At 38.6% G+C, this 19,868-nt stretch overlaps 1 protein-coding gene across 3 annotated transcripts in view; it reads left to right on the top strand.

Moving 5' to 3' along the window:
• CHCHD3 (coiled-coil-helix-coiled-coil-helix domain containing 3) overlaps positions 1–19,868 on the top strand; it is a 306,201-nt gene that overhangs the window by 212,714 nt on the left and 73,619 nt on the right. For all 3 annotated transcript variants that reach the window (XM_033863283.2, XM_019922133.3, XM_019922081.2), the window contains exon 6: positions 15,321–15,391. In XM_033863283.2, coding sequence (XP_033719174.1) covers positions 15,321–15,391 — 71 coding nt within the window. The remainder of the gene's footprint in view (positions 1–15,320; positions 15,392–19,868) is intronic.

The raw sequence follows: 19,868 nt of genomic DNA, 5'->3' as shown, positions 1-19,868 counted from the left end.
CGTCTCAACAAATGACCCAATTTCGTTCCTTTTCATGGCTGAGTAACATTCCATTGTCTATATGTACCACATCTTCTTTATCCATTCGTCTGTTGATGGGCATTTAGGTTGCTTCTGTGACCTGGCTATTGTAAATAGTGCTGCAATGAACATTAGGGTACATGTGTCCTTTTGAATTATGGTTTTCTCTAGGTATATGCCCAGTAGTGGAATTGCTGGATCATATGGTAATTCTATTTTTAGGTTTTAAGAAACCTCCATACTGTTCTCCATAGTGGTTGTAACGATTTACATTCCCACCAACAGTGCAAGAGGGTTTCCTTTTCTCCACACCCTCTCCAGCATTTCTTCTTTGTAGATTTTCTGATGATGCCCATTCTGACTGGTGTGAGGTGATACCTCATTGTAGTTTTGATTTGCATTTCTCTAATAATTAGTGATGTTGAGCAGCTTTTCATGTGCTTCTTGGCCATCTGTATGTCTTCGTTGGAGAAATGTCTATTTAGGTCTTCTGCCCATTTTTGGATTGGGTTGTTTGTTTATTTAATATTGAGCTTCATGAGCTGTTTATATATTTTGGAGATTAATCCTTTGTCCGTTGATTCGTTTGCAAATATTTTCTCCCATTCTGAGGGTTGTCTTTTCGTCTTGTTCATTGTTTCTTTTGCTGTGCAAAAGCTTTGAAGTTTCATTAGGTCCCATTGTTTATTTTTGCTTTTATTTCTGTTACTCTAGGAGGTGGATCAAAAAAGATCTTGCTGTGATTTATGTCAAAGAGTGTTCTTCCTATGTTTTCCTCTGAGTTTTATAGTGTCTGGTCTTACATTTAGGTTTCAAATCCATTTTGAGTTTATTTTTGTGTATGGTGTTAGGGAGTGTTCTAATTTCATTCTTCTACATGTAGCTGTCCAGTTTTCCCAGCACCACTTAATGAAGAGACTGTCTTTTCTCCATTGTATATCCTTGCCTCCTTTGTCATAGATTAGTTGACCATAAGTGTGTGGGTTTATCTCTGGGCTTTCTGTCTTGTTCCATTGCTCTATGTTTCCATTTTTGTGCCAGTACCATATTGTCTTGATTACTGTAGATTTGTAGTATAGTCTGAAGTCAGGGAGTTTGATTCCTCCAGCTCTGTTTTTTTCCCTCAAGACTGGACTGCTTTGGCTCTTCAGGGTCTTTTGTGTCTCCATACAGATTTTAAGATTTTTTTGTTCTAGTTCTGTAAAAAATGCCATTGGTACTTTGATAGGGATTGCATTGAATCTGTAATTTGCTTTGGGTGGTATAGTCATTTTCACAATATGGATTCTTCCAATCCAGGGACATGGTATATCTCTCCATCTGTTGGTATCATCTTTAATTTCTTTCATCAGTGTCTTACAGTTCTCTGCATACAGATCTTTTGTCTCCCTAGGTAGGTTTATTCCTAGGTATTTTATTCTTTTTGTTGCAGTGGTAAATGGGAGTGTTTCCTTAATCTCTCTTTCAGATTTTTCATCATTAGTGTATAGGAATGCAAGAGATTTCTGTGCATTAATTTTGTATCCTGCAACTTTACCAAATTCATTGATTAGCTCTAGTAGTTTTCTGGTGGCATCTGTAGGATTCTCTATGTATAGTATCATGTCATCTGCAAACAGTGACAGTTTTACTTCTTCTTTTCTGATTTGTATTCCTTTTATTTCTTTTTCTTCTCTGCTTGCCGTGGCTAGGACTTCCAAAACTATTTTGAATACTAGTGGTGAGAGTGGACATCCTTGTCTTGTTCCTGATCTTAGAGGAAATGCTTTCAGTTTTTCACCATTGAGAATGATGTTTGCTGTGGGTTTGTCATATGTGGCCTTTATTTTGTTGAGGTAGGTTCCCTCTATGCCCAGTTTCTGGAGCGATTTTATCATAAATGGGTGTTGAATTTTGTCAAAAGCTCTTTCTGCATGTATTGAGATGACCATATGGTTTTTATTCTTCAATTTGTTAATATGGTGTATCACATTGATTGATTTGCATATATTGAAGAATCTTTGCATCCCTGAGATAAACCCCACTTGATCATGGTGTCTGATCCTTTTACTGTGCTGTTGGATTCTGTTTGCTAGTATTTTGTTGAGGATTTTTGCATCTATATTCATCAGTGATATTGGTCTGTAATTTTCTTTTTTTGTAGTATCTTTGTGTGGTTTTGGTATCAGGGTGATGGTGGCCTCATAGAATGAGTTTGGGAGTGTTCCTTCCTCTGCAATATTTTGGAAGAGTTTGAGAAGGATGGGTGTTAGCTCTTCTCTAAATGTTTGATAGAATTCATGTGTGAAGCCATCTGGTCCTGGACTTTTGTTTGTTGGAAGATTTTTAATCACAGTCTCAATTTCATTACTTGTGATTGTTCTGTTCATATTTTCTATTTTTTCCTGGTTCAGACTTGGAGGGTTCTGCCTTTGTAAGAATTTGTCCATTTCTTCCAGGTTGTCCATTTTATTGGCATAGAGTTGCTTGTAGTAGTCTCTTAGGTTGTTTTGTATTTCTTCAGTGTCTGTTGTAACTTCTCCTTTTTCATTTCTAATTTTATTGATTTGAGTCCTCTCCCTCTTTTTTCTTGATGAGTCTGGCTAATGGTGTATCAATTTTGTTTATCTTCTCAAAGAAGCAGCTTTTAGTTTTATTGATCTGTGCTATTGTTTTCTTTGTTTCTATTTAATTTATTTCTACTCTGGTCTTTATGATTTCTTTCCTCCTGCTAACTTTGGCTTTTGTTTGTTCTTCTTTCTCTAGTTCCGTTATGTGTAAGTTAGATTGTTTATTTGAGATTTTTCTTGTTTCTTGAGGTAGGCTTGTATAGCTATAAACTTCCCTCTTAGAACTGCTTTTGCTACATCCTATAGGTTTTGGATTGTCGTGTTTTCATTTTCATTTGTCTCTAGGTATGTTTTGATTTCCTCTTTGATTTCTTTGGTGATCTCTTGGTTATTTAGTAACGTATTGTTTAGCCTCCATGTGTTTGTGTTTTTTACGTTTTCTCCCCTGTGATTCATTTCTAATCATACAACCTTGTGGTCAGAAAAGATGCTTGATATGATTTCAATTTTCTTAAATTTATTGAGGCTTGATTTGTGACCCAAGATGTGACCTATCCTGGATAATGTTCCGTGCACACTTGAGAAGAAAGTGTAATCTGCTGTTTTTGGATGGAATGTCCTATAAATATAAATTAAATCTATCTGGTCTATCTTATCATTTAAAGCTTCTGTTTCCTTGTTTATTTTCATTTTGGATGATCTGTCCATTGGTGGAAGTGAGTTCCCCACTACTATTGTGTTACTGTCGATTTCCTGTTTTATAGCTGTTAGCAGTTGCCTTATGTATTGAAGTGCTCCTATGTTGGGTGCATATATATTTATAATTGTTATATCTTCTTCTTGGAATGATCCCTTGATCATTATGTAGTGTCCTTCCTTGTCTCTTGTAACATTCTTTATTTTAAAGTCTATTTTATGTGATACGAGTATTGCTACTCCAGCTTTCTTTTGATTTCCATTTGCATGGAATATCTTTTTCCATCCCCTCACTTTCAGTCTGCATGTGTCCCTAGGTCTGAAGTAGGTCTCCTGTAGATAGCATATAATTAGTGATTTAAAAAAAAATTTCTATAGCTCTTAAAATTGTTGTGGTAGAGAAAAGTGAGGCTCTCTGATTCTGTGTAATTCTGTAAGAAGACAGGAAGGTTGTGGAAGCATGAACTCCTTTTGGCCTCCTGATGGCATACAGTAAATGTCTGTTTCAGGGCTTCTGGACCTGGAATTATATCCACGCTGCATTTGCAACATTAAATCGTGTCCTCAGATCCTTAGCTTATTGGGGGAAGCATACTTACCTGCACCCAGCTGATTACAGATTATAACATAGTTCCTGGGCGAGTGTTATAACAAAAAGTGTAAATAAGTCAGTTCTGAATCTCTCTACTTAACAGTGGGAATGCTCTTATTGACATTGACAATAGGAATGCTTTTATTGGTGTTTGTACACATTAGACCTTTGTTTGAAATAACTAGACAGATAGAGTAACGCTTGTGTTTGGCTGGGTATAGGAGGGATGGAGACTGACAGTTGGTGGTGGTAATTATACATCAGCTTAGAGAGAGGAGATGCACACCTTCGGTCAGTCTGCTCATATCCAAGGTCAGACTTGTTGCTTCTCCCATTCACTCTTCTAACATAAGCAGAGTCACCACCATCTGAATGGACAGTGCGTAGGAGTATCAGTCTCCTCCGAGAAGTAGTGTCAGGCCACCAGAATTGTACCTCAGTATGCTGTGTTGTGTAGCATTTTATAAAAGAACTGATAAGGGCTAGTTAACAAATTTTTCTTGTGACCATTTTGATTTGTTCTTTTCTCATATGATAACAGGTGTGATCATATTAGTTATAATAGAACAGAAATAAGATTCCGAACGTGAGAAAATATTGGAAGAATAATGTGTGCATGTTTTCTTTTGATCTAATTTGGAGCTTGAAAAGATGCTTTTTGAATCTAGCAATGATGTGTGTCTGTGCGCGTGCATTTTAAAATACACTTTTAAAGAGAGACTTTGAAAATGGAAAATGGCAGTAGATGACGCATTCAAAAACTTGGGCCACAGCCAGCCCACAGAAACTTGGGAATGATACCTGTTCTTCTTGATTCCCGTTTCCTTCCTATACTGTCTAAAATCTTTGTCCTTGGATATCAGAATACCAGATGGGTAAATCCCCCCACCCCCCAAATTAGAACTTTAAGGGAGATTGGAAAGAAATATTAGAATACTTGCATGTAGAAATCTACCTCACTGTTTTGTGCATGATTTTGTGCTGTCTCTTCAGCTGTCTGTGGCAGGTATGATAAATTGGCTCAATAAACACCAATTGCAGACGCTGTCCTTCTCTTTACTCTAGCAGTGAGAAAACAGAACTACTCAATTTCCCAGACTCTTTTGCAGCCAGGCTTGTGCATGATATATAATTCTGGCTAAAGAGATGTGAGTGGAAATCTCTGGAGACGCCTTCTCTTCCCTTATTTACCTTCTTCAGAACATGGGCATGATAACTGGAGGTGTGACAGCTATCTTGAGACCATGGGGACAGTGCTAAGGGTGGCTGAGAAAGGAATACAGAAAAGGGCCTAGTTATTTCATGATGTCCTTAGCACCTGTATCAGCCGTGGTTTCTAATGTCTGGATTTCTTATTACACGAGAAAAACAACTCCCTTACTCACTTATGCTACTGTTTGTAGCTTAAACTATTACTGTACTGTTCCTGCAATTGAACACAATCCTCAGCAATATCCACTTCCTTTTTATGTAGCAAAGCAGACTGAAGTGTTTGCCATTTGGTAGGAAACACATAATAAATGTAGTAGTGCACCTTTTCCATGTTGTCTCTATCCCGTCCTGTTTTAAATAAGAGCAAAAGTTGGAATGCAGTTTAAGATGCATAGGTCACTCTAACATTATTTCAGTAAGTTTTGTGTGTCATGTAGACTGAGTGCTCTAAGTATAATGATTAATGGGACAAGATACCTGCTTTGGGGGAACTTACGGGCTAGCTGGAGAGATGAACTTACGGGCTAGCTGGAGAGGTGAACAAGCATTGCTGGTACAGTGTGGCAAGTGCTTTGATACAAGTCTGTGGTGCTGTGAGAGTACAGAGAAAGGGCACGAATCAGTTCAATTTTACTGTATAGGAAACCACCCCCAACTTAGTGGCTTCAAACAGTCACCGTTTATTTACCTCATGATTCTGCAGGTGTGTCACCAATTTGGGCTGCTGTCAGCTGGGCAGTTCTTCTGGGCTTGGCTGGGCTCACTCTTGCTGAGTTGGCTGAGGTTTGGCTGATCTAGGATGGCCTCAGCCGGGAAGACTTGTAGTCTCTCCTTCTCCAGCAGGCTAGCTTGGGCTTATTGATGTGGCACCTGGGTAGGGTTCCAAGAGAGACTCCTGGGTTTAGAACTGGCACTTCATCGCGTCTGTCACAGTCTGTTGGCCAGAGCAGGTCACAAGCACAGCCTGGATTGAAGGGGTGGGGAAATAGACTTCACCCTTTCATGATGAGGGAAGCTATAAAGTGTCACCAAAGGACATGAATATAGAAAAGAGTAAAGAATTGTGACCAGAGACTTCCCTGGTGGCACGATGGTTAAGAATCCGCCTGCCTGGGCTTCCCTGGTGGCGCAGTGGTTGAGAGTCCGCCTGCCAATGCAGGGGACCCGGGTTCGTGCCCCGGTCCGGGAAGATCCCACATGCCGCGGAGCGGCTGGGCCCGTGAGCCATGGCTGCTGAGCCTGTGCATCCGGAGCCTGTTCTCCGCAACGGGAGAGGCCACAACAGTGAGAGGCCCGCATACCGCAAAAAAAAAAAAAAAAAGAATACATACAAAAATGACCCATAAACAAATGTTGCTCTGAGATGGGAAAAGTTGCACATCAAGAAGTGCAGGATTAAAACAGTGTTTGGACTTTTCTTTAAATCAGCATTGCACATGGACCATTTAAGGTGATTTTGTTCCCTCAAGATGATCCATGATAAAAAGGTTCCATTAGGAAATCAGTTTGGGAGTCCTCATGAACGGTATTTCTCATATTGGAGGTTTACAGTGCATAGTAAAAAGGCCCTGGGAAGTCCTGACATTAAAGTACTTTGCTATTTAATTTAGTTAATTGGATTTCATTGGGATAAGGTCAAAAGTTATTGGTTTGATTTTTATATGGGCTAGTTAGTGTCACCATATGTGTGTATGTATGCGCGCGCACACACACACACACACACACTTTTTTTTTTATTTTTTACATAGCCAGTAACATTCCCAACACTGCCCAGCTATTGTCTTTACAGTTCCCATTTATCTTAAGGAACAGAAAAACAGAACAGATGAGCAATGTAATAAAAATTCAGTAATGTTTGATTTAATGGAAGAAAAGATTTTTGTTTTTAAAAGATTTAAATTTTTGTTAAAATGGGTTTTTTTTTAAATGGTTTTGAAAAATTTACCAAACACCGTGTACTTTTTTTTTTACTGTTTAAATAATGTTCAAATAAATTTTAATAATGGGTAGCATTCCTATAATGCTCACCATATGTTATCCCAGGTACTATTCAAAGAGCTTTTAAAAAAAAAATTATTTAATTAATTAATTTATTTTTGGCTGCGTTGGGTCTTCGTTGCTGTGCACGGGCTTTCTCTCTAGTTGTGGCGAGCAGGGGCTACTCTTCCTTGCGGTGTGCAGGCTTCTCATTGCGGTGGCTTCTCTTGTTGCAGAGCATGGGCTCTAGGCATGTGGGCTTCAGTAGCTGTGGCACGTAGCTTCGTAGTTTTGGCTCTCAGGCTCTAGAGCACAGGCTCAGTAGTTTTGGCGCACGGGCTTAGTTGCTCCGTGGCATGTGGGATCTTCCTGGACCAGGGCTCAAACCCGTGCGCCCTGCATTGGCAGGTGGATTCTTAACCACTGCGCCACCAGGGAAGCCTCAAAGAGCTTTTTATGAGTTATTGTATTTGATTCCCCAAAGAGTCCTGTTGGTCCTTATTGTGTTGTTTTTTTAATTGCTCTGAGTAAAGTTTTAATGCATATCAGGTCATCATAATAAAAACATGTTTTTTTTGAATTGAAGTATTGTTAATTTACAATGTTGTGTTAGTTTCAGGTGTACCACAAGGTGATTTGGTATACATATATATATTTATGTTCTTTTTCAGATTCTTTTCTATTAGGTTATTCCAAAATATTGAGTAGAGTTCCCTGTGCTATATAGTAGGTTTTTGTTGATTCCCTCTTTTATATATAGTAGTGTGTGTATGTTAATCCCAAACTCCTAATTTATCTCTCCCCCCCCCCCCCGCCCCCACTATCTCCTTTGGTAACCATAAGTTTGTTTTCTGTGAGTCTATTTCTGCTTTGGAAATAAGTTCATTTGTATCATTTTTTCAGATTCCATATGTGAGTGATATGTGATATTTGTCTTTCTCTGTCTGACTTACTTTACTTAATATGATAATCTCTAGGTCCATCCATGTTGCTTCAACTGGCATTATTTCACTCCTTTTTATGGCTGAGTAATATTCCATTGTAGATGTGTACCACATCTTCTTTATGCATTCATCTGTTGATGGACGTTTAGGTTGATTCCATGTCTTGGCTGTTGTACATAGTGCTGCTATGAACATAGGCGTGAATGTGTCTTTTGGAGTTAGCATTTTCTCCAGATATATGCCCATGAATGGGATGCAAGGTCATATGGTAACTGTATTTTTAGTTTTTTAAGGAACCTCCGTACTCTTCTCCATAGTGGCTGTACAAATTTACATTCCCGCCAACAGTGTAGGAGGGTTCCTTTTTCTTCACACTCTCTCCAGCATTTATTATTTGTAGACTTTTTTGGGGGGATTTATATATTTATTTTTTGCTAGGTTTTGCTCTTTTTTTAAAGGGTTTTGAGGAGGAATGTCAAGGCCGCTTACAGAAGCTCATTCTCTCACTGCCTGAACTGTTTCTTTCTTTTTCTTTTATATTGGAGTAGAGTTGATTGACAATAATGTGTTAGTTTCAGGTGTACAGTGAAGTGATTCAGTTATGCATATACTTGTATCTATTCTTTTTCAAATTCTTTGTCCATTTAGGTTGTTGCAGAGTATTCGAAGAGCTTTATACGAATTATCATATTTAATCCCCCAAAGAGTCTTGTTGGTCTTTAGTGTTACCCTGCCCTTTTCGCAGATGGTAGACAGCTCTTGTGTTGCATTCTACAAGGGTGGAGCTGTGACTTGTCAGTCTGGCTCCAAAGCGCATGCTCTTTACCACCTCGCTGTTCTGCTAAGAATCACTCACCTAAGTGCAGAGTGTCGTGGACAGCATATTCATGTGTTTTAAATGAAACGTTTTAAAAGTTATCAATGGAGCATTCATTCACCCTAACTCAGTTTGTTGCCTGTGTATTTAGTAACTGGTTCCTTGTGCCTTAGATGGAAGATATTTTGATACAGAAAATGAAAATGCCTGTTGTTTCCAGTGATGCATTGTCCTCTAATATAGGTGACAGAAACATCTCCCAGATCTAGAATGATGTTATTTTGCAGATAGTTCACCTCCTACAACTCCTTTCACTTATCTTTGACAAAAAAATAGATAAGCCTTTAATCAAATTTTTGATAGTGCTAAAATACTGAAAGATACTGTCATTCTACTTTGAATTTATAAGATCTACCTTCTCAAAGAGAATCTTGGTGGAAAACATGTTTTATGCTTGTATCAAATAAGAATTCATGTTTTAAAGGAAGCAACTAATGAATTAGACTTTTAATATTTGATTTAAATCACATTTACCTGCCACAAGTTCATATTACTGCTGGACAAAACATGTCAAGTATTTTTCTTGCCATTGATGGAGCAGGAAACTATGCAGAATGAATATGAATGAAGAATTTTTGAATTTTAGGTTGTAAAGGACCTCACTGGCATAGAAATAATGTGGCCGTGTCCAAAGCAGTGATCATTCATTGAAAGGCCCCCCTGTCAGATCACGGGCACCTTCCTCTACCTCTTCTTTTTGAGTCTCTTTATTTAAGGTCATCTCACCAGGTTGTTTCTCTCATATCACTTGTCTACAATGCAACAGTGTTTGGAGGGTGTGTGTCCGTATATATATCTCCATCTTCTTTGAAAATAGCAGTGTGGATGTTACTTATTAGAAACACTGACCACACAGGTCTTAAAGTTTGACTATTATAGAAAATGATCAGACAAAAATACAATTAATGTAAGTATGTACTACTACAAACTGTAGGGTTGGTTAACCAAATAACCACAAATTTAGTTATAAGGATGACATTAAAGTAACAATAATTTACAATTGGGAAACAAAAATAGCAGCATGTACAACCTATGGCCATCTCAAGACAACACAGATAACGAAAGCAATGCTTCTGAAAATTACGGTACTTCTGCTGCCTGTGAGTACCAGTTCAGAGGAAGAACATTGCAGCAGTGGAAGGCAAGAGTCAGAGCTCTTGGGCAGTTTTGGGTCCATCAGTGACTTGTGGACAGTACCAGTAGACTCCCTAATTTGGAGCATCTTTGTAAAAATTATAGCTATATTCAGTTGTGGAAAATAGTTTTGCCATAATTCTTCAAAAACACTGATTTTTCACTTTGAATGGTATGCTAAACAGTAATTTTTATTATCCTTTCATTGTTCTAGAAACCCAGTAGTGTCCAAACTTAGTGTGTGTTCAGAGTCATTGAGATGCTTCTGAGCTTGCAGCTTCTGGGCCTCATCCTCAGAGGTTCAGGGTGTGGCCCAGGAGTCTGCAGTTTCACAAGCTCTGCAGATGGTTCTGAAGTGGATGGTCCCCATTCCTTTTACCAAGGGCTCACAAAATAGAAGGGCAGGAGTTGGGGCAACTTCCTGAAAACCTGGATCTGGAGCTCAGGCAGCCCCTGAAGGGGCATCTGAAACCACTCACCCCTTCCCCCTTTTTCCCAATCCTTGCAATAGCCCGTCTGCCTCTTCCTCCCGACAGTGGACAGTTAGGTCTTTACGGTGATAAAGCTTGACCTGTGTAGCTGGAGGGAGGTTCCCACAGTGCAAACCTAGGCTCTCTCAGTTATTGACAGTGAATAGGGGAGGCGCGCGTGCTTTGCCTGACTCAGGTCTGCCCTTCTATAGCTCCATGTTTACCTCCTTTTCCATATTTCTTAATCAGGCTGTAGGGAATTTACACTTTTCTAAGAATAGCTACCCACTCTTTGAAGATTTTTGTGTTTGAAGGCTTTTCCTCTGAGGCTACTGTTTTCATTATTGAGCAAGAGAGTCAATGAAGATTGTCATTATATCAGTAAGGTCTAAATATGCAATAATGTCATTTAAAAATTAATGGGGCTTCCCTGGTGGCTCAGTGGTTGAGAGTCCGCCTGCCGATGCAGGGGACACGGGTTCGTGCTCCGGTCCGGGAGGATCCCACATGCCTCAGAGTGGCTGGGCCCGTGAGCCATGGCTACTGATCCTGCGCGTCGGGAGCCTGTGCTCCACAACGGTAGAGGCCACAACAGTGAGAGAGGCCCACGTACCGCAAAAAAAAAAAAAAAAAACAATAAAAAATAAATAAAATAAATAAAAATTAATGCATCCTTAGAACACCACAGAAATCCTTGCTGCAAACAATGGATGCAAAAAAACTGATGGCAAAAGTTTAAGGTGAAACAGTGTATTTGCATAATCTCAAAGAATCTCCTGTAAAATATTGATTACAACAGGAAAAATAGTAACTTTGCTATGGAGAAACCCTTAGGCACCACTTTAATCAAGTGGTCAAGATCAACAGCACCAGTAAAACGATCTATTGATGTAATGTAATGTAGCCCGGGTTGCAGTGTGTGGAGGGCACGTCACTTCTGTGGTATCCTTCCCTATAACCACAATAGTGTTAGTCTAATTATGAGAAAACATCTAACAGGCCCAAATTGCACATCATTCTACGAAACATCTGACCAGTGTTCTTCGGGAGTGTTGAGGTCATAAAAGACAAGGCAAGACTGAGGTGCTGTCACAGACGAGAGGAGACAAGAAAGCCATGAGAACTGAATGCCACACAGGGCCCGGGACTAGATCCTGGACTAGAAAAAGAAGGAAATTTGGAAAAATACAAATAAAGTCTGTAATTTAGTTGCTGCTAGTCTCTAGTATTGTGACATTGTTAGTTTATTAGTTTTGATAATTGTACTATGATCATCTAAGGTGTTGGCATGAAGGGAAGCTGAGTGAAGTATATACAGGATCCTTCTTCTATTTTTGCCCCCTTTCTGTAAGTCTAAAATGATTACATAAGACAAAGTTGAGGAAAAGGTACTTTTGTTTAGTAACGTGTAAACACTCTGCAATAGCTTAGCATTTAAGAATCTATCTCCACTCAGCTAACCTCCTCTTCAGCATGTATTCCCCACACGTACTTTTATGTTCTAGTTCTACTAAAGCATTTGTTGTTGTTAGCACCTTTGGGGAGTGAGGGGGAGTAACACAATTTTTGTATGTATCACAAAGTATTTACGACCAGTGTAACAACTGGATAGGTACCACACCTTATTTTTGAAAATGTGACAGTGCAGTGAAGTCCCCCTGTTCCCTTCCTTTATGGCACTCTGCCCCTCTCATCCTCTTTTACCACCCACACATAACTGCCACCACTTAGAGATAATCCATAGAATTTGCTCTTTACTGATCCTGTTTCATTATTTGCCCTTTTTCATCCAAAGTAACATAAATTGCATTGTACTGTATCATATCTACAACTTTCTTTTTTTGCCCCACCTGTATGTCTGATTCATTCTTTTTCATCACTATATATAGATAGGTATCCATTTTATGAATACCCAATATATATTTATCCTTTCTCCTGCTGGCAGACGTATTGGGAATGTTTTTGGTTTGGGGTTTTGTTTTGTTTTTTGCATAGTTGTTCATTTTTTAAAGTATTTTCTCAGGTCAAAAGAGATCTCTACTTTTTCTGAACTCCATTAACATTGTGTACCACTTTTAGCTTAATATTTGTGACCTTTTATTTATTTTTTAACTTTTTTTTTTTTTAAACCCACATTTGTTTATTTATTTATTCTTGGGCTGTGTTGGGTCTTCGTTTCTGTGCGAGGGCTTTCTCTAGTTGTGGCAAGCGGGGGCCACTCTTCATCACAGTGCGCAGGCCTCTTACTATCGTGGCCTCTCTTGTTGCGGAGCACAGGCTCCAGACGCGCAGGCTCAGTAGTTGTGGCTCACGGGCCTAGTTGCTCCGTGGCATGTGGGATCTTCCCAGACCAGGGCTCAAACCCGTGTCCCCTGCATTAGCAGGCAGATTCTCAACCACTGCGCCACCAGAGAAGCGCTGTGACCTTTTATTATAATTATTTTTCTTTTCTCCTGTAGCAGATGGAAAGCTTTTTGAGGATCTAGTTCTCCAAGATGGACTTATTGGGATAATAAAGATTTAATTTTGTTGAATGAATAAGTAAATACTTAATGAATTAAACACTGTCTACATATAGATGTTGGGCATATTTGTGTTTATTTTCTTAGTTATATGGTGTTGCCTCTTGGGGACTTTTCTTTGTTACATTTATGCAGTGTCAGAAAACTGGTCACTGAGCTAGAAATATGGAGCATAAATAAGCCTAAAACTTTAAGAAATTATATTCTAGGTTTGCAGGCATCACAGGTACAGGGTTTTTTTTTGGTGTGTTTAACATTGAAGGAGAAAGTTTGACAAAGTTAGCAATTTAATCTACATTTGGCATTACAGAGCAGAAGGGAGCTCTCTATATTATGGCAGAAGTCTTGCTTTTGTGTATCATTCTATATTGATAATTTTGAATTTGTACCCAGAATGGAATTGCCCAAATTAGTTCTTTTCTTCCAAAATTCTTTTATTTGGATGTTAATCTTACCCTGCAAAAACACTGAGCAGGTTTCTTAGCTCTCTTGCCTATCTTATTTGATTTCTACAACAGTTTTGGCAGAGATAAGCAGGGCTAGTATCACCCATATTTTACAGATTAGGAACACTGGAACTGAAGCTGGGGGAGGTTTGTTTGCTCAGGGTCACTGAACAGAACCAGAGACCAGATCTTTCAGTCTGGTCCCAGACGTTACAGTTTCAGTGTTTAAAATGAGCAAAAATATTTTGTTTTGCTGGCATTTTAATAGATGATTCAGTAACATAATGCCTGTTTGACAGTTCATCATAGTAATGTGTGGAGTTTCTCATCACTGTTAGTGGTCCATTATAACTGCCTTTTTGCTGCCCTCTTTGTTAGAAGCGTTCGAAGAAAAGCTGAAACCAAACATTGCAAAAGAGCGTGTCATGACTGGTGTGTATTTTAAAGGAAAGAAAAACCTCATAAGTGGAACTGATACGAAGGAGTGACACAACCTAAAGTTAAAATATCGGAGGAGACAAATGGCTTTTTGATAGCTCGAGACCTACCAATGAATTAAAACTTCTCAGCATATGGACTGGTGCAGTTCATCACTCACGTTGCAATCTAAAAAATGCAGAAGCAGTACACGTAAATATTGTCTTCATGTCAGAAATACACCTTTGTGTTTGAAAATGATAAAAAATTACAATCGATCCTTACAACTGTTCTGTTCATCTTTATTGATCAGGTGCAAGAAAGATAAATCGCAGCCCAAATAAGATTATAGTAAATGTTAGCATCGTAGGGGACTCTAGGTTGATAGAAAGCCATTCATCATCTCAAATGGTGACCTGTCCATTGCTCCAGCCATCCTGAGTCTGCTGTCTAATCACATACCTATTGATTTTATCTACATCCAACAAACCTGGATGTGACTGTCATTGGGCAACCCAGATTGTTAAATGCAAAGGGGTCACTGGTGTGAAGAGGATTTCATTTTCATTTTCTTACCAACCAACAATGATTTATTAAAAAATAAACTACCCTAAGTCATGCATGTGAAACCTGAGTGATTAGGGAATGAAGGGGCACAGTAGACTGCATTTTGGGGTCTACTGCATTTTGTTCCTTTGCACTGTGATGCATTTTGCAGGGTATTTCATGGAGTCTGAAGACTCATAGGGTCATTTAGGCCACCCTCTGCAGTAAGACAGGTTTCACAGTAGCTAGCCAGAATGGATCATTTTTAATTTTGCTGCCCCAGGAAAGGCATTACTTTGCTCTTACAACTTGATTTATGTTGCTTATGTGTTCATTCATGTAATATTGAAACATTTTTTAATAAAAATTACCTAAATCTGCACCCCTGTTCTTACTGATTAATTTGTTATAAATGTTGATGCTCTGTGGTCATATGGAGATGATAGAACAAACTCTGCTCCATAAAGAATCCATCTTGAGGATAAATGTACTGTGTAAAAAGAAATGATCCTTTCATATCCTCGGTGGAACACTGGAATAATAGGCAAGTATAGTGTGTGAATATCATATTCAATCAAAGTGTCTTTTGATCTTGCAGTGGTGGATTCCAAATAAGGGAGATCAAAATAATCTTTCAAAAATGTGTTAGGAATTTTCTCAGAAGGATCAAATAATGATGAATTACAAATGTGAACATTTACTCTTTAATTACAGCCTGTATACCGACAACTATACTGTTATTAAATGGGTAGCTTTACATGTATTTTTGTAAGTATTCATGCTACCATGCAAGAAATCGTTCTCCTACTGCTTGAGTGGCCGACACAAGATTTTATGTATTTTTTTGAAATCATAGGTCTTGCACACATTTTGTCCTCTTGGATACTGAAAACTCTGCTATCGATCTTTATCCGCAGAGCTCAGAGTTCTACAAAGTCACCACTGAGCAATACCAGAAAGCTGCTGAGGAGGTGGAAGCAAAGTTCAAGTAAGTTTTTAATAGTATTATCATTATTTACCCTCTTGACAAGATGAAAATACACCTTTATTGCTCTTTGATATGTTAGCCCTCTGGAATACTTGGAAATGTGTTTGGATCCATGTTGCTCTAGTGGAATTCAAATGCAAGGAATGGGCATTTGGTGACTGTGTTGCAACTCAATTTTATGAACTCAGGGGAAATTGAAAGCAATGGTGATAGAATTTTCATTTGGAATATTATATAAGATAGGATACCATTGATTATAAAGGTGATGTTAAATTTCTATCTCTATTAATAGAAACACAGAAATCATTCACTTGTGTATCATAAAATGGTGGGCATGTCCAACGGGTATCTGCCTTTCTCCCATTTAAGCTTTTTTCATTTCTTCACATGTACCTTGACAGCATTTAAATCACAGACTTTACCTTGCCCTTGATTATGAGGGTGATGTTAAATTGCTACCTGTGTTAATCCTTGGAATGTTTAAATGAATGTTCTGTAATTGATGGATCAAAGTGTCTGTGACCCATAGCCCTGTACTTTCCCTTTGCTTCCAGTGCTCACATTAGGTCAGAAAACATCATTCAGAATTTTCCTGAGTGTATAAATAGTTCTGTTGTGTAACCTCTGTTAGTCGCACTTGTGCAAATTAGTGAAGCACAGAAAGGTGCTGTGACAGGTTTAGTTGAAAGAGTGCATTGGGCTCTGAACTCCTTCCTTGGCATGTTTATAAACATTTGATAAAATGATTAAACCCTAAGGCAGAATGTTGTTACTTTCTGCTATAGTGCAGTTTGTGTGGTAATGGATATTGGTGTTATTTTAATGTTGATTTAAAAAAAGACTTTTTAAAAAGATGGTTTGAGGTATCTTTAAATAGACAAAAACCTTTAGTCTTCCTTAGTGAATTATCTCTTTAGGGGCAGTTGGGAAAGGCCTTCTAAAAATGAGCCATAAATCTCACTCTTAAAGGTTAATATGCTATCTTTAGAATTTAGATATGGTATTGGATAGACTTGATTTTAAAAGGCACTCTACATATGTATTCTCAAAGTTAGGTTTTTATCCTTCCCATTAATGTTAAAGCAATGTTTTTTAAACCTTTGGTCTCTGTACCTTGAGAACCTTTGACTTGGCACCCTGGGTCTTCCTTGTAAGATGATAACTATACAAATAACTAAAATTTAAGTTAAAGGAGATCAGTTCTAACTAGAATGATCTATGAAGTCATTATAAAGAAGATGGTATTTTAGTTGAGGCTTGAAGAGGAGTATTGAATAATGAGGAAGGAAAGGTATTCAAAACGAAAACATCTTCAGTAGTTGGGTGACAAACTAGTTAAGAGCAGTGGTTTGATTCACAGAGACTGGTGCGAGATACAGCTGGAAAGGTTGGTAGGGTCATTCATTAGCTGCTGGGCTAAGAAGTTGGTCTTCATTTAGCCAGAAGGCATTGGAAGGTGTTTAACCAGGTGAGTACCCCAATTTCTGTTGCCCTTTAGGAATTAGTCTGATAGTTGATGTGAGGTTTGATTGGAGGTGTGCGGGGGGGAAAAAAAAGCCAGAGATACCAGATGAGATATCTCTATAAGTGAAAGAGAAAAGGAGGGGATGGATGCAAAAGTCACTGAGAGATTAGACATGAATTAGTGATGAATTGGTGTACTGGTTTGCTAGGGCTGCCACAGACTGACTGGCTTAAACAACAGAAGTTTGTTTTCTCACAATTCTGGAGGCTGGAAGTTCAGGATCAAGGTGGAAGCAGGGTTGGTTTCTCCGGGGGCCTTTCTCCTTTGCTTGCAGATGGCTGTCTTTACATGGCCTTCCTCTCTGCATCTGTGTCCTAATCTCCTTCTCATATAAATCACATTGGATTAGGGCCCATCCTGATGACTTCATTTTAACTTACTTACCTCTTTAAAAATCCTCTGTCCAAATTTGTTTTCTGAAGTACCAGACATTAGGACTTCAACATAAGAATTTTGGGGGAGACACAGTTCAGCCCATAACACTTGGATAGAAGGGATAAAGGAGAAACAGAAATATAAGCTTAGTTTATTGGAAAATTGGTGGAAGCTGAATTTCATAGAGAGAGAAGTCTGATTTTAGATGAAAAGAATTGGTTTCTCTTCTGAAGCCATGCCCAGCTGCCAAGTCATTCAGCCTGGGCTAGCCTACTGCAGAATGGGAGGCTGCATGTAGCACAAACGTAAAAGTCATCATGACTTACCTTCTGCAAGACAGCATGGACCTGTAGTTTGGACTTAGTTTTAAGCAGAGCCTCAGCAGCATCATTCTCTTTTATCTTTAGAAGGTATTATTCTTTATTAGGTCCTTCTCCAATCTGGTGTAGTAAACAGTTTGGCCTTTCCCAAAGTGAGCTCTGGCCCTTGTACCTAGCTCCTGGGACAAACCTCTAAACCCTTGGAATTTCCCAAGTGAAAGAAATGTCTTATTATTTATGATGGGCCCCTTATGACGTGTGGTATCAGCCCGGTGCCAAACACTGAATTCAGCCACGGGGCAGTCAGTCAGGCAAGAATGTGTGATGAGGCTCCAGTGAAGCTCAGGACACTAAAGTCTGGGTGAGCGTCTCTCGTTGATACTACTCTGCGTTTGTTACACAGCGATACCAGGAGGGAAACGCATCCTGAGGACAGTGGGAACATTGCATCTGGAAACCCCTCAGACTTTGGTTTCTTTTCCTTTTGGCTGATTCTCTGTATCATTTCCCATAATAAGCCATCACTCTGAGTTTAATAGCTTTAGTGAGTTCCGTGAGTCCTTTTATTGAATTATCAAAGCTTAGGGTGGTTTGGGAACCCCTTGAACTTGCAGATGATACTAGAAGTGAGGACAGTCTTGGGGACTCTGCCCTCAGACTTTGCAGTTTGGCTAACTCCAGTGCAAACAAAAACTCAGGAATTTCAAAGCTAGGTTTTTCAGAAAGTGACTTTCATTATATCATTTTTTTCAGCTACTACCTGCTAGCCTGAGCTTCCTAGAATATCGTATTTTGATTTGCATTGAGTTCATTAGTGTCACACCAAGGAAGTGATAGTGCTTTGGATGTAAGAGATGTTTACCATCTTTGAAGACACAGAGATTCCTCAACGGAATTTTGTTTCTCCTTAGAAACTTGAGCACCTCATATAATCATGACATCTTCAGTCTTTTGCAAGGCAGAGTACTGTATTCTTTCCATTGCCTGGCAGAGCTGAACTCAGCAGTTCCTCTTGGACAGCAAACTCTGAAGGACTTTGAGGAGGATTTAGTTAATTTTATGTGATGGAAGGATTCATTTGGATACATCTTGGTTACAGGAGATGGAAGCTTTTTAAATTGCAATTTCAAGGGCACTATTATGCACCTGATAGGGTGGTCACATAAAATCACTGTAAAGAGAAAGAATAAAGAATGCTCCGAGCATTTGAGGCCACATGTGATGAACAACAGTTACACTGGGGCATCCTGCAGGATAGCTAATGGAATTATTTTAGGGAGGCTTAAATATTAACTCACACTTCAGTCCCTCACTTTATAGTTTGGTGGTAAACCAGTAAAACACTTTAGATTTATTGGAATTTTCCCCCCTATTTTATCAACACATCATTCATTCATAGTGCTTCTATGCAACATGCCCTCCCCTGCATTCTGAATATACAGCCATGAAGGAGATAGGTGGGGTCTTATCAGCGTGGAGCTTAGAGCTCGTCAGAGGAGGGCAAGAATAAGACAGATTTAATAAACCAAAGCTTTTTAAAAATCCACAGTTGGTTCCACTGTGATGAGATAATTGTATCCCTAATAAATATCAAATTATTAAAACTTACTATTTCTTTTTTCAATGGAAATTAAGTAATTTGGGATCAAGAATGTGTGCTGTTTATTTTCCTGCAATAACTTTTTCCCCAAAATAGCTTTAAAATTTTGGCTATAAAACCCAAATCACTGCGTAAACCCAGTGATACATGTATTTTTTACATCTAGCTTTTATTCAAGAGATATACCTTTTCTTTTCCCAGCTCAACTGAAACAGTCATTATAAGCACTTCATATCACCTTTATCACCCTTTGTTATTAGCTGTTAAATAGAGCAAGTTATGGTGTTAGTTCTGAGTTAGTTACATGGCGGTAGTACCATGTTATAACTAAGCTACTGAAAATTATGTTCAGTATTAATCCTTATATTCTAACTTGTAGGTAATTAAGCGAAATGTTATATTAAATGTTACATTGATAGTGCTTAGCACAGGTCTAGCACAAAGTAAATGCTCAATAAATATTAGACTTTTTTATTATGTATTATTATTATGATATTATTATTTTATTATCATGTCCAACTCATGTTATGAAACTATGCACCATAGGGGAGATTTCTGTATCTGGTTCCAAACGAAATCTAGATGATGTTAAAGCTTCCCCAAAGAACATTAGGGAGAGTTCTTACCCTTGGGGAGCTCACAGTCCAGCCAGGAGAC

Source organism: Tursiops truncatus, chromosome 9, assembly GCF_011762595.2.
Source record: "Tursiops truncatus isolate mTurTru1 chromosome 9, mTurTru1.mat.Y, whole genome shotgun sequence".
NCBI lineage: Eukaryota > Metazoa > Chordata > Mammalia > Artiodactyla > Delphinidae > Tursiops > Tursiops truncatus.
This window is presented reverse-complemented; position numbering and strand designations above follow the sequence as displayed.